Source organism: Ostrinia furnacalis, unplaced genomic scaffold (assembly GCF_004193835.3).
Source record: "Ostrinia furnacalis isolate ACB-3 unplaced genomic scaffold, ASM419383v2 OfSCF7013, whole genome shotgun sequence".
Classification (NCBI taxonomy): Eukaryota; Metazoa; Arthropoda; class Insecta; order Lepidoptera; family Crambidae; genus Ostrinia; species Ostrinia furnacalis.
In genome coordinates this window covers 1-13,230 of record NW_021137252.1, presented here as the reverse complement: position 1 = coordinate 13,230, position 13,230 = coordinate 1, and the positions used below count along the sequence as shown (strand labels likewise).

At 46.2% G+C, this 13,230-nt stretch overlaps 1 protein-coding gene across 1 annotated transcript; it reads right to left on the bottom strand.

Annotated features, from left to right (window-relative positions):
- LOC114363136 (actin cytoskeleton-regulatory complex protein PAN1-like) lies at window positions 1-12,324 on the bottom strand (the record flags this gene model as incomplete). The annotated part of the gene is made up of 14 exons (XM_028318777.1): window positions 1-538; window positions 1,286-1,428; window positions 2,803-3,027; window positions 5,125-5,215; window positions 5,312-5,410; window positions 5,736-6,003; window positions 6,913-7,174; window positions 7,411-7,522; window positions 8,049-8,204; window positions 8,648-8,776; window positions 9,427-9,541; window positions 10,648-10,799; window positions 11,523-11,659; window positions 12,146-12,324. Coding segments are annotated over 14 exons (2,305 nt in total), but the record flags the coding sequence as incomplete, so codon positions are not given.
- Between the last annotated feature and the right edge of the window lie 906 nt (window positions 12,325-13,230).

Sequence of the window (13,230 nt, the reverse complement as noted above, 5' to 3'; positions counted from 1 at the left end):
TTATTCCAATTGTAACAAAGACGTGTTGCGAACTTTTTAGCTACACCCAAAGGTGTCACGATCTATTTGACGCGGACTGTACAAGACGCTACAAGAGCTCTCAGGCAGCCGGCCACCGTTCCTTATGCCTTGATCACACGTACCGAGCAAACGGGCGCGACAGTGCTCTCGGCCGAGTACTCGGTGCGTATGTTCATACATTTACTACTACGAGAGCACTGTCTCGCCCGTTTACTCGGTACATGTGATCGAGGCTTTATCGCACTCACGAGTTCCGTCGGGGACGTGTGGGCGGGGGCGGCTACTTCTTGCGGGCCTTCTTCTCGGCCTTCTTGAGCGCCTTGAGGTGCTTCTCGTGCGCGCTGCGCAGCTCCTTGAGGCGGCGCTTCATGCGGCGGCGCTCGTCGCCCGGCAGCCCGAGCAGCTTGAGGTCGGCCGAGCTGAGCGCCAGCAGCAGCGCGCCGTCGATGCCGCGCGCCGCGAACGCGCCCGCGTGCCGCTCCAAGCCCTCGCCCAGACCCGACACCCACTGCCACACCTGCACACGACAAATATCAACACTCAATAATTATGTTGGGAAGCCAACAACGCGCGGGAGGAGACGTGCGGACGGCGTACGATGACTAACGTCACCTCGGGCCGACAGCGTCATCATCGGCCGCGCTCGGCTCACACACTCGCCTTTGGACACCACCGTCGACGCACGATTACCGCGTAGTTCTAGATAATTTTATTGTAATTAGGCTGGCGAAAATACAGCACCTATTTTTATACAGTCCGCTATTTTATTTTACACTAATATTCGTTAGGACCCTTTTTTTTTATGGAACATGACGTGATCGGGCAAAACGGAACTACAAATTTGATAGTATGTACCTTTCTTTGTATTCTGTCTGACAGAACAAAATTACTGGGGTACAACACATCTTTACCGTCACTGCATCAATGATTATACATAACTACCCGTCTGCTTTTGTTCCATTGAACAACTTAGAACAAAAAAGAAAATAAATGTTTTTTTTTATCAAATGATATGAATATGAGCTCCACTCCCACACAACAAATCAGAAATACGACGGATATTTTGGGATTTAATAAAAGTAGTTTTTATTTAGAATTTTAAATGCCAGCAAGGCAGACATAATTTGGTCCTGAACATATAAAATCGCTGGCACGGGCATTGCTTTTCTTTCGAGCTCGCATTAGAAAATTCAAACCACGAATTTCATCACTTTAAAAACCTTCATATCCCAGGTATTATAGTAAAAATAAATGCATAACTGACCTGCTGCTTAGTCCAATGATTGACCGGGTGCGGCGCGGGCGGGCCGGGCGGCGCGGGCGGCGACAGGCTGCTCTCCGACACGGCGGTGGACAGCGGCTGCCACGGCACCTCGCCGCCGACTACGCAAGCCGGAGCTTTCTTCACTATAACCACATCCGAATCAAATAAGCCGACACTCCTGTTATGCTACCTACCTAATTGCGTCTAAGTTAAACTCCTGATAGGTTACCTACTGACTGTGTGTTAACTGATGCGAATATTTTAACTGTCTGCTGTTAAAAAACATTTGGCAAGGACGTTAACTTTTTAACATTCATTAATACAAGTTTTCAATAAGAGAAGTAAGAAAAGAATATGTGAAAAACTGAGTTGTAGAAGATAAAAAATGACCCAACACAACAAAAATATCCCCCAACCAACACAATTTTACATTAAATGTTACAGAATACCCATAACCCACAAAAACGTAAATAAATAAGCAGTAGTGTCGCAACATATAATGAAAAATAATTAAGAAGTCATTCAAAAAAACAGTCCCAGTCTACAGTGCAAGAATCAGTGATCAGCAGCCAAGGGAGAGGAAGAAGAAGAATAATAGAAGAAATAGGATAATATAAGAGAATTAGAAATAAAACAAAATATGTATTTACACATAACCTCAAGATTTCCCTGCCTTATTCCCTACACTAGACTGCATAATCTTAATGAATCAGTCGTTTCTTGTTGTTTAGTTTCTTATGTTAGGTGAGCCCTTGTTAAACGATAGACTTTAGGGTTACATTACACTATTGTAGAAGGTACACTGAGTATAAAACATTTATCTATAAAGAAGCTCTAAATAATGTTAGAACTAATATAAGGTAAATAATAAATTAGTGTTTGTTATAAGCCAATTGAAGAAGAAGATAGTTTGCCTTCTTTGTTTAAAACGGTCACTTTTGTATAATTTGTCAAGACCACATTTCCTGATATTTTGTCGCTTATCAAAAAAGTAGGTGTTCGACATAAACTCTCATCAGCTAGTTCAATACTAGACCGGCTTGAAACCGTTGCGATTTCCATTGCCAGATCAACGTAATGAACTGTTAAAATGCTGTTATATTGAACATATTTCAGCGTACTATTAAATGACACATTGCACAGTAAATGTTTTCGATTGTTTATTTATCACACATTTCACTGATATTAATTGAAAATCCCGTGACGGTGATCGTAAAAGTGCTTTTTAAAAGCCTATACTTGCATAAATAAATGAGTTTTATGAACGTTTCTTCACAGCACTTGCCATATGTTTGTCTGGAAGCGCTGGTAGGGCCCAAAAGATAAGGAGACATGTAAAGTGCCTCATAAGGGCTACTTTTTTTTATTATTTACTATATTTTGACGTTTATAAGTGCCACTTGTGGTCTAAACTGAATAAATATTTTTGATTTTGATTTTTTTTAAATTTATTTGTCCCTATTTTATTTATCGCCGCATGGTCAACAAGGGGTCACCTAACGCGTGTGATCACCGACCTCTCGCGTTGGCCTCGCTGACGGCCTGGCGGATCTCGTCCACGAGCTCGTTGGTGAGCTGCACGGGGTCGGGGTGGGGGTGCGCGGGCGGGTGGGGCTGGTGGGTCTGCGGGGGCTGGTGGGGCTGGTGGGGCTGGTGCGGCGGCGACGCGCCCGCCAGGCGCCGCTCGCGCTCCGCCAGCACCTGCTTCAGCTGCTCGGCCAACGACGCGGGCGGGCCCACACCTACGCCCACACCCGCCGGTTAGTCTCGTGCTCGCGTCACGTGTCACGTTATACGTCGCGCGACCAGGGGCGTAGCTACTAAGGCAGTGCCCCGGGGGCCCCAAAGCTCAGGGGGCCACCGAATCCTTACCAGAAAATCTCCAAATGCTGCATGATTACTTTGTTCATAATTGTTATTTTTAAGTGTACATGTTGTTATGTAACAATGTTGGTAGACCTAATAAATAAATAAATAAATGATTGGTGGATTTTGACATATCTGTCAATGTCATGTCAAAAATAACCAATCATGCAGCATTTGGACCTCCCGTCTACGTATTGCCATCTGGCGATTTTTTCAATCGCGAAAACCCTTATTGAACTGAACTCCCATTTTAAAATAAATAGAGAAATTCGAAAGCTCTATCAGGAGTAAGTAAGCTTAATGTCAATAAATTTGATAAAACCTAACCAGTTTAGATTGCAGTGGGGCCCCGTTTTTTTATTTGCCCCAGGGCCCTTGGTTACCTAGCTACGCCACTGCGCGCAACTGTCACTGCCGATGGCCGGTGACAGCGAGTCGGTTCGATCGTAACGTCTTCCATCAAGCTATCAGCATCCAGACTGTCTTATGTATGGTGGAATTCTTTTACAGATTAATTTGCTATATTTTTAAGTTCAGAAGTATGTTTCCAGCGTATTTTATTTGTTTTTCAGTAATATTGCTGCTGTCTATCACTTGTAGTGATAACCAAAATCAATAAACGTATTTTTTTTTTCATTATAATAATTATTTCAAGCAAATACTGATTTTACATAAAAACATCTCATCTTCTACATTTACTAACTTTATCAAATCCAAAATAGATAACAGGCATTAACGAAAAAGTAAGTAAATAGATTATATTATTATGTATAGCCTGACCAGGAACATAAAAACCCTGGCATAGAGGCGCGTCAATTGCATTTGATAGTGCAACACTGAGTACAGTCGTACCTGTGTTAAATTAATAGGCTAACTTTATGTATCAGGATTCAGGATTACGGGCTAATTTGATATTTTCATAAATTAACGAAAAAATATTATTATAGGTAACCTGGTTTAAATAAATTAAATGAAACCATCAATCGAGCTACTAGGATTTATTTTATTATTCATCAATAATCAAATTCAGAACTTGAATATTCAACTGCAATGTTTGCTCATGAACGCTTCAAACTCGGTACTTCTTTCCCAATTCCATAAAATTCAACACTTAGAAAGTGACAATTTTTTTTAAAATAGGTAGTTGAAACAAACCACAGCAAATTTTCATAGTGGACTGTACTATGCGATAAACATGTCAGTCAATTTGACAACCTTTGTCGGAAACATTATTCAATGAAAATATTGTCCGAACCCTTAGTATTTCTCTTCGACAAATACTTTAACACGTTGTAAACCACTTTTCTTTCACGACTATAAAAAGATTTTAGCAATTTAATTCACAAAATCAATAGCGCACATTTAAAATAAAGTTTGTTTACACTTTGACAGCAATAGACTGACATGCAAGGTGACATGTCAATGAAGTTTTCAGTTACTGTTGCCATTAAAAGAAATTAGTACCATTAGTTTTCCGCAACATGGCGAGGGTTTTTATGTTCCTGGTCAGGCTATACTTACTAGAATAATAGAAATAATTGTAATAATATTATTTATTGTATTTCTAGTATGTATTCTAGGTACGACGTATATGCAGGCTGTCAAGCACCAAGGGTGGAGGCAAATTGTCTTCTAATCACGATTCATGAATAAATACAAGAGACGTAAAGCATTGGATTATTCACAAATACATTGGTAATTTACACCTACAGGAAATTATGTTATGCACATTCACTGTATTACGTGTATCCAATGAGTGTAATGTATTGTTCTTGCAATTTACTAGCACTTGAGTACATACTATTTATTAACTGTTTTAATAAAATGTTTATTAAATGGATGTCAGTTATTGTTAGATTGTTAGTCGTAAACTGCAAGAGCTTGTGCGTGTGTTACGTGATGAGTGTAAGCCAGCACACGTGGACGGACAATTTCGATTAAATTGATCAAACTAAGGGTCACCACACACTTACCGGCCAGCGGGTGGTGGCGATGGTCGCGGGAATACACGGCGTCGTCGGTCGCGCTACCTATGGAACTGCCGCAGCTTTGCCGAGTGTCTCGCTAAAGAAAACATTTCAAATTCAGTCTTGGCTTACTGGGCGAGCGTTGGCCTAAATGAATATCGTGCCAAACATTATAAAGTAATGAGATACTTACACTCATAGTGGAGTGTGCTGTGTGGGGAGGAGCTCCCGATGTCGATTCACTTAGAGACTCGTCAGCCGAATCGTTGTACGAGTCGTCGAGTCCATCATACTGCAAAGAGATTAATATAATTTTAGTTTTTGATAACGGTATGAACAAGACTACCGATACTGTCATCTCTTTCGCAAACATTTGTGAAGATCACAGATCACACATCAAGATTAACGACATAACATCTAAATCTATGAAATCATTTGCTTGCAAAAGTGATTGGTGAGCCCATTCTTGCTATTTTTCAGCGATTACATTATACCTACCTCAATTTGCTTACTCTAACACTGTCTACCTGATAACAATTTACACTTTATTTTGTTTGTAAGTGACATGGTTTCAGCGGGCCAGTCCGTATAATAATGACGTGTATACGTGCACTTACAGAGCTGGCGTTGCTGAGCGAATGCGGCGAGTGTGGCGAGTGCGGCGCGTGGTGGCGGTGGCGCGCCAGGTCGGTGCGCGCGCGGTGCGCCGACGTGTCCAGCAGCGCGCCGCGCGGGACGGCCGCGTCCAGCTCCCGCGACGTGTCCCGCACGGGCGGCTCGCGGGACACCGGCGCGTCACGCGGGGCTGGCTCGCCGCCGCCTGCCGAGTTGCCGTTGCTCGTCCCGCTCGTGGCCATGCCGCTGCTCGAGGTGGATGATGCCATTCTGTGGATAAACAGATCGTGAATGTCTAAAGCCTGGTCCGTGAGCACGTAGAATCCCGTCCAATGACCCCAAGCTACCCATCCCTATCATCATCATCATCATCAACAGCCCTTTACAGTCCACTGCTGGACTATGAGCCTCCTCCACTATAGTGGAGGGTTTTGCCATAATCTCCACGCTTGGCAGGCGGGTTGGAGATCGCAGTTTAAAAGATAGATGTTTTTTAGATATCGCTGCTGCCCATTCTCTGTTTGATTTGTAGTCCCTAAGTCGCCTCTTACGACACCCGCGCCATCCCTATCGCTCGCGCGTAATTATTGTTGCTGTCGCGACGGGCGCCCGCAGTGAGTGTGCGAGCGCGACAGCAACATAATTACGCGTGAGCTTGGGGTCATTGGACGGGATTCTACGTGCTCACGGACCAGGCTTTATCGCAAACTAACACCAACCTAAGATGCTAGTGTTTTCTTTTATGTGATATCTGTATGAATTAGTCCTTATTGCACCATCTTCCTTTTACCTTCGTGGAACTAGACGTAAGGTAAGAGTGAATAGGCACTATCTAGTTTTAACGGTACTATTCTGACCTCTTGTTTCCACTGCTCCAATTCCTGCGTAGCCAGGATAAAACCGACAATAAAAACCCAACCAGTGAAGGCCAAGTTTGTCCCGGGGAAAGTTAAACTGTCATTGGACCCGCAACGAAATTCAAGAAGAACATAGGAGGAGTCGAAGTTAAGGTTCGACTTCCCCTCAAGTGCAAAGCTAATGACAGTTGACAAACAAAGGTTTAATAACCTTTAAGAAAAGATATAAACCACGGACAATAAACATCAATTAAAGTAACACTGTCTAGTTTGTTGTAAAATGGATTAATCACCGTAGTGAACGTGCTATTGATGAACTCACAATCTATCCGTGACGTTAGCCGGAGCCGGAGTAGCGACCGGAGCGGGCACCGCAGCGGTGGCGGTGACGGCGGCCGGCGGCGCGGCCGTGCTGACGACCGTAACGTCCGAAGCGGTCGTGCTCGGCCGCGACTCGCTCGCCGTCGTCGCCGTCACGTCGCCGAGGTCTGGGGCCTCACGGCGACGGTCCGATTTATCCACCTTCGCGTATTCGTCTTCCACGGGGGATAAATCAGATAAGTCGCTGTCAGAACTCCATGGATCTGCAAAAGAAAACATATTTTTATTGAAGGAGGAGGTTGAGTCTAAAGGCGCGCACGCACCGTGGCAGAGGTTTCTCTTTTTCTCATTACAAAAGTGTAAAAGAAAAAGATATACTGTCACGGTGACAAATAGGTGCTAAAAGTCACCCGTGAACAGTCTAACGTCAATTTTATTTCTAGTTTTAGATTTGGCATGCCTATCAGTCAGTTGGTAAAAGTATAGAATGTAAAATAACCGTTAATAAGCAGCGGGTCGGGGTCTGGGCGGCGCGGCAGCGGGGGCGTCTCGCGGCGCGCCGACGGCTCATGCGGCAACATCACAGGCAGCCCTGCTTTTTTCTGCGTCTCCTGTAACAAAAACGGGTTTTACAGGAATACCTAGTATGTAGTTTAAAATCGGGGTGTGAATCCCGAAAGTCAAAGTCGCGAGTGAAAGTACTGAGCTGGACACTAGTGTTGCTTATTGATAGAAGAAGCTCAAGGTTGCACAGCGTGCTATGGAAAGGGCTATGCTCGGTATTTCTTTACGAGATCGAATCAGAAATGAGGAGATCCGTAAACGAACGCTGTCGCTGACATAGCTGGACGGATTGAGCAAGCTGAAGTGGCAATAGGCAGGGCACATAATACGCAGAACTGACGGTCGATAGGGCAGTAAGTTTCTGGAGCGGAGGCCAGTACATACCGGAAAACGCAGCGTGGAACGTCCATCCACAAGGTGGACCGACGACCTCATTAAGGTAGCAAGAAGGCGCTGGATGCAGGGCGCTACCGACCGGGCGATGTGGAAGTCATTGAGGGAGGCCTATGTTGTCCTGTAGCGAGCCGCTCCACCACTCCTCGCGCGCGTGTGTAGTACATGTTGTTCGCTCACCAGCAGCAGCACCTCGAGGCGCGCGACGCGGTCGTGCAGCGCGGACAGCGCGGCGGCGTACTCGCGGTGCGCGTCCCGCAGCGAGCCGCTCCACCACTCCTCGCGCGCGCGCACCATCGCGCGCGTGCGCCGCCACTCCCGCAGTGCACGCCGGGCCTGGAATAAACAACATTTACTCATTTGTTTCACTTATTTCAGTCTTAAAAATGAATTTGGGTATGACCAGGCATGTTTATCTCCCCGAGTAGGCATCGAAAACAAAAAACACCGGAATGGCTAATCCGCAAGGAATTCACGAGAGAGCAGTGACACAGATCACTGTTAGAGTAAAACTCGCTTGCATGTAACTCTAGTATGTAAACGAAACGATGCTCGACTCGGAGGCAAGTTAAATTGCACCATATTGTTGACGATATTGAGTAGATATTTTTTAAAATACCTTTGCGAAGAAATTATTCTGTGGTATGATGAAAACACGATACGCGCTACAATATCACACAATTTCAAGCGCAGAACACCCTGTGAATTGTCATCGTTCGCTGCGCCAGCTTGCGCGCGCCATTGAGACGCTTCTGCGCAGACGGAGGTCATTGACCCACCTTGTCGTACTTCCTCTGCGCGCGGTGCGCGGCGTCGAGGTGGTCTGACGGAGCACGCACGGAGCACCAGGAGCGCAGTCGCCCGCTGATCTGTTCGCTGCTCGCGCCACCGGCTTCCATGCCCACCAGCTGTAAGCAAAGTTATATGTGAAGGTTACTGTGTACACGTCACTTCGCAGTATGTGAGGAAAATAAGCAGTGATAAGACACGTAGCGAGCTCCTTACTCTTCTTAAATCTTGCTGCGCTACACCGTTTCCTTCCACGATCATAGCAAATGTTGTGATAGGGATAGAGACATGGGATTTTTGGTTTTACAAAGATAATACGATAGAGAATAATACAAAGTAATAAAAACCACCTAATATAGGGGCATTTTTTGGAGAAATTTATCAAATAACCAAAAAAACACCAATTTAAAAGCAGTTTTTTTTTTCAAAAAGTATCATTTTTTATTATTTGTTGGCATTTTTTGTGTATTTTATGTATTTTTTTAGTATCGCCTGTCATTTAGCATTATTACTGTTTTTATTTTATCAGGATTCAGGATATATCGCTTAGTTTAAAAGTTATTACGTTTTCTTTACAATAAATAATTGGGAGAAAAAAAATCTATATTTTTTTTTTAAATCTCAAAATATTTTTGACTTCTTTTTTGTCGATAAAAATAGGTCTAGTTTCATCTAATTTCATATGTACACTGTAACGTGACTCACACTGTATTTATTAGTTACCGACGACGTTACCGAGTTCGATAAATTATGTAATTTATCATGTTACCTCCTGCAGCAGCGCGCGCATGTCGTTGATGTCGGGGTGGCGCGCGGGCGCGGGCTCGGCGGCGCGCTCCTCCTGCTCCTCGCTCTGCTGCCGCCGCGCGCGCTCGCGACCCGCCCTGCAGAGAGAATGCAAGCTTAAGGTAAACGCGATAAGATAGGCCGGGTTCCCACTATGCCGGACCGGCAGATCTCCCGGTCCGGTAAAATCGCCGGAAGGCCTAGCGGCGGTACAAATTGTATGAAGCTGTTCACATTATCCCGGATCCGGCTTTTTCGCCGAGCCCGGCATTTTTACCGAGCGTTTTGTCGCTACAAAATGCCGGCAAAATCACCGGACCGGAGTAATGTGAACGAGTTGCGGCCCACCCCGCCGCGCCCGTGCTTCCCGCCCCGCCTGTGCTCCCCGCACTTCATTCGGCTCGGATTTCGGATCCGGTGATCCGGTGTAATGTGAACACCCTTGTCCGGTGTCCGGTTTCCGGCAGAAATGCCGGTCCGGCATAGTGGGAACCCGGCCATACAATTTACAATAAACACAGCAGGCAGGCCTCCCTCTAGGTGGACCGACGTTCTGGTGAAGGTCGCGGGAGGTGCCTGGATGGATGATGGGGAGGCCTTTGTCCAGCAGTGGACGTCTTTCGGATGAAACGAACGAACAATATTATTAGTTACTTTCGTTACCAAGTAACGAAACGAAATGTAACTTAAATTATAGAATGAGATAGTCTTCTTGGTGACCACCAGTTAAGGCAAACCACATTGGATCTCTACGAATTTCTGACCTTATATCACGGACCTATATGACACATAACCACTTGCGTGACGTACACCAGTACATACGCGTGATTGCTTATACAATAATCAGTGGTAAAGGCGAGCAGGACTGCTCATAGAATAAATCCTTGGGGAAGGTCTTTGTCCAGCACTGGCTGTGGAAGTCATTTGGTGAAGCGCAATAGCTAATTGATGGACAACGAAGATGTGATGATCCTTGCACGGGTTGATAAGTGTGCAGTGACCTTTAGGCCAAACTTGGCCACACCCCTTGGCCTGGTACTCACCTCTCCTCCCGCTCGCGGTCGGCGGCCAGCGACTGGCGGATGAGGTGCGCCACCTCGCTGTTGTCGGGGTCCTTCTCGCGCCCGATCAGGAACTTCACCGGGCCCGACGTGTTGCGAAGCACTGACGCTGCGTACGCTTGGCCACGCCCCCTGGCACTCACCTCTCCTCCCGCTCGCGGTCGGCGGCCAGCGACTGGCGGATGAGGTGCGCCACCTCGCTGTTGTCGGGGTCCTTCTCGCGCCCGATCAGGAACTTCACCGGGCCCGACGTGTTGCGAAGAACTGACGCTGCGTACGCTTGCGTCACGCCCACCTGATAAAACACATTTACGTTACTAAGAGTATCCATAACGCTGGCAACTATTTACGCCAAGCAAGATGACAAGATTCTACGACCATTTGACTACGAAATGATCGCATTCGAAGTCAAGAGCTATTCAGTACGGGCGGGGCTTCAATTCACAAATGTGTGATTTTATAAGCATGCTTCGTAACATGGCCAACTAGTCTCTTGGCGTTATAGCCCCCCCACTAAGCGGATGACTTACTTTGAATTAAGGTCCTATGTCCCCTAGATGGGGCAGAGGGCGCCCACAACAGTCCTCCATCTCGTTCGGTAGCTCCAATAAATTGATCATCATCATCATCATCATCATTTCAGCCACAGGACGTCCACTGCTGAACATAGGCCTCCCCCAATACTTTCCATGTTGATCGATTGGTAGCGGCCTGCGTCCAGCGCTTCCCTGCTACCTTTACGATGTCGTCGGTCCACCTTGTAGGTGGACGTCCCACGCTGCGTTTTCCGGTACGTGGCCTCCATTCCAGAACCTTTCTGCCCCATCGGCCGTCAGTTCTGCGTACTATGTGCCCTGCCCATGGAGAGGGCTATGCTTGGTGTTTCTTTGAGAGATCGAATCAGAAATGAGGAGATCCGTAAACGAACCAAAGTCGCTGACATAGCCCGACGGATTAGCAAGCTGAAGTGGCAATAAATTGATAGTTCAGACGAAATATTGTGATAAAAATCACTCACCAAACTTTTGCCATCCACTTCGATAATCTGGTCGTTGACCTGTATTCGACCGTCCCGAGCGGCCGCCCCACTCTCAGTGATTGTTTTCACGAATATCCCAAGCTTTTCGAGACCAGCGTCCGCTCCCACACCCATTCCTGTAAAAAAAATTGAATAAAGTAAGATGCAATGACCTACAAATTACCCTAATTTCTTTTCTTAAACTTTTACGTTATCCTGAAGCTAAAAAAAATCTCGGTGCCATGGTATACCGACGCATTATTACATTACCTACATAAGCAATCGGGAGACTGCAAAATATGGCAAACTCCATTTCCCACAGTTGATCTTACAAGGTGCACAAGTCAACTCGTTGCGCTGATCGCACTCTTAAGGTCTGCGGTCAGGCCAAAGTAGTAAACGCAACCCGCACCATGTACGATTAGAAAGAAAGAAAACATGTTGACCTGACCGCAGATCGCATCTAGATGACATGTCATTTACGCAGAGTGCAAATGCTGCAATACCTACCAAAACCTAGCCGACAAACTTCAAAATACGTCACTGGAAGCGTTCATGTCCTCTATTAAGCTTAGCTATGTAATATACAGGGTGTATTGTAACTGGTTTTCTCCAGCACTTACCAATGATAGACAGCCCCAGGCCGTCGGCGCCCTTGACCAGGTCGACGGGGAACACGTGCATCTTCTCGACGCGCTTCTCCAGCTCGTACTCGGCCGACGCGGCCACCGGGTCCACGTCTTCGTTGCGGCGGTCGTACTCGCGCACCGAGTGCGTGGAGAATACGCGCATTGGCTCCGTGCTGAAGAGGTAAGGAAACGACGTTCAATGTATATGGGATAAGTGTCAAAATCGCGCACAAAAGCCTAAGCTAAAACATATAAGTACCTGAATTATTAAGAGCGTTTACGTCTAGCGTGGCATGTCAAGTTTAGGTAATTTCGATGCTAGTTTTATTCACACTAAAATAATTATGACTGTGTGCGTGTTCTCACGCTCTATAGTCGAACAAAAATACTTTGATCCACCATCGTAAAAGTGTGCCAGGCTGTCAAGTGACAGCTCAAGGAAACTATAAAATATTCAAATCTTCCAACACCGACTCCATAATTATAAATAATGGTATACATTAGTCCTAATCAATAATAAATATGTTCAGCAGAAATTTTTTTTAATTTTAATGGTGAGAGATTTTTTCAAATCGTTTCTATTCAAAACAAGCTTTTCCTGTTTACTATTCTTTTTTTATCCGAAAAATGCATAACATTTCATACCCATCAGCTGCGGGGGCAGCTAGTGGGTTATGTGGGGTTCTTCTTACCAGAAGGTGGGTAGCCCCTACACCCACTAAAAACCTGACTGTTTCTGCCATGATCCATACGAGTGATATGAGAGAACGCGGGACATCGCCATTGGCTGTTGCCTGTAGCATTCGTCCTTAGCCGCCACCAGACACCTCCATGTCTAGCGACCGAGGCCTGTTAGCAAGGGACAGTTGGAGACCATAAGCTGTCCTCTTGCGCCCAGGGTGTCGGCGGCGGATAACCGGAGTGTCGGCTGACGCCTCTCGCTCCCCCTTTCCACTGCTTCNCGCGCGCGTGTGTAGTACATGTTGTTCGCTCACCAGCAGCAGCACCTCGAGGCGCGCGACGCGGTCGTGCAGCGCGGACAGCGCGGCGGCGTACTCGCGGTGCGCGTCCCGCAGCGA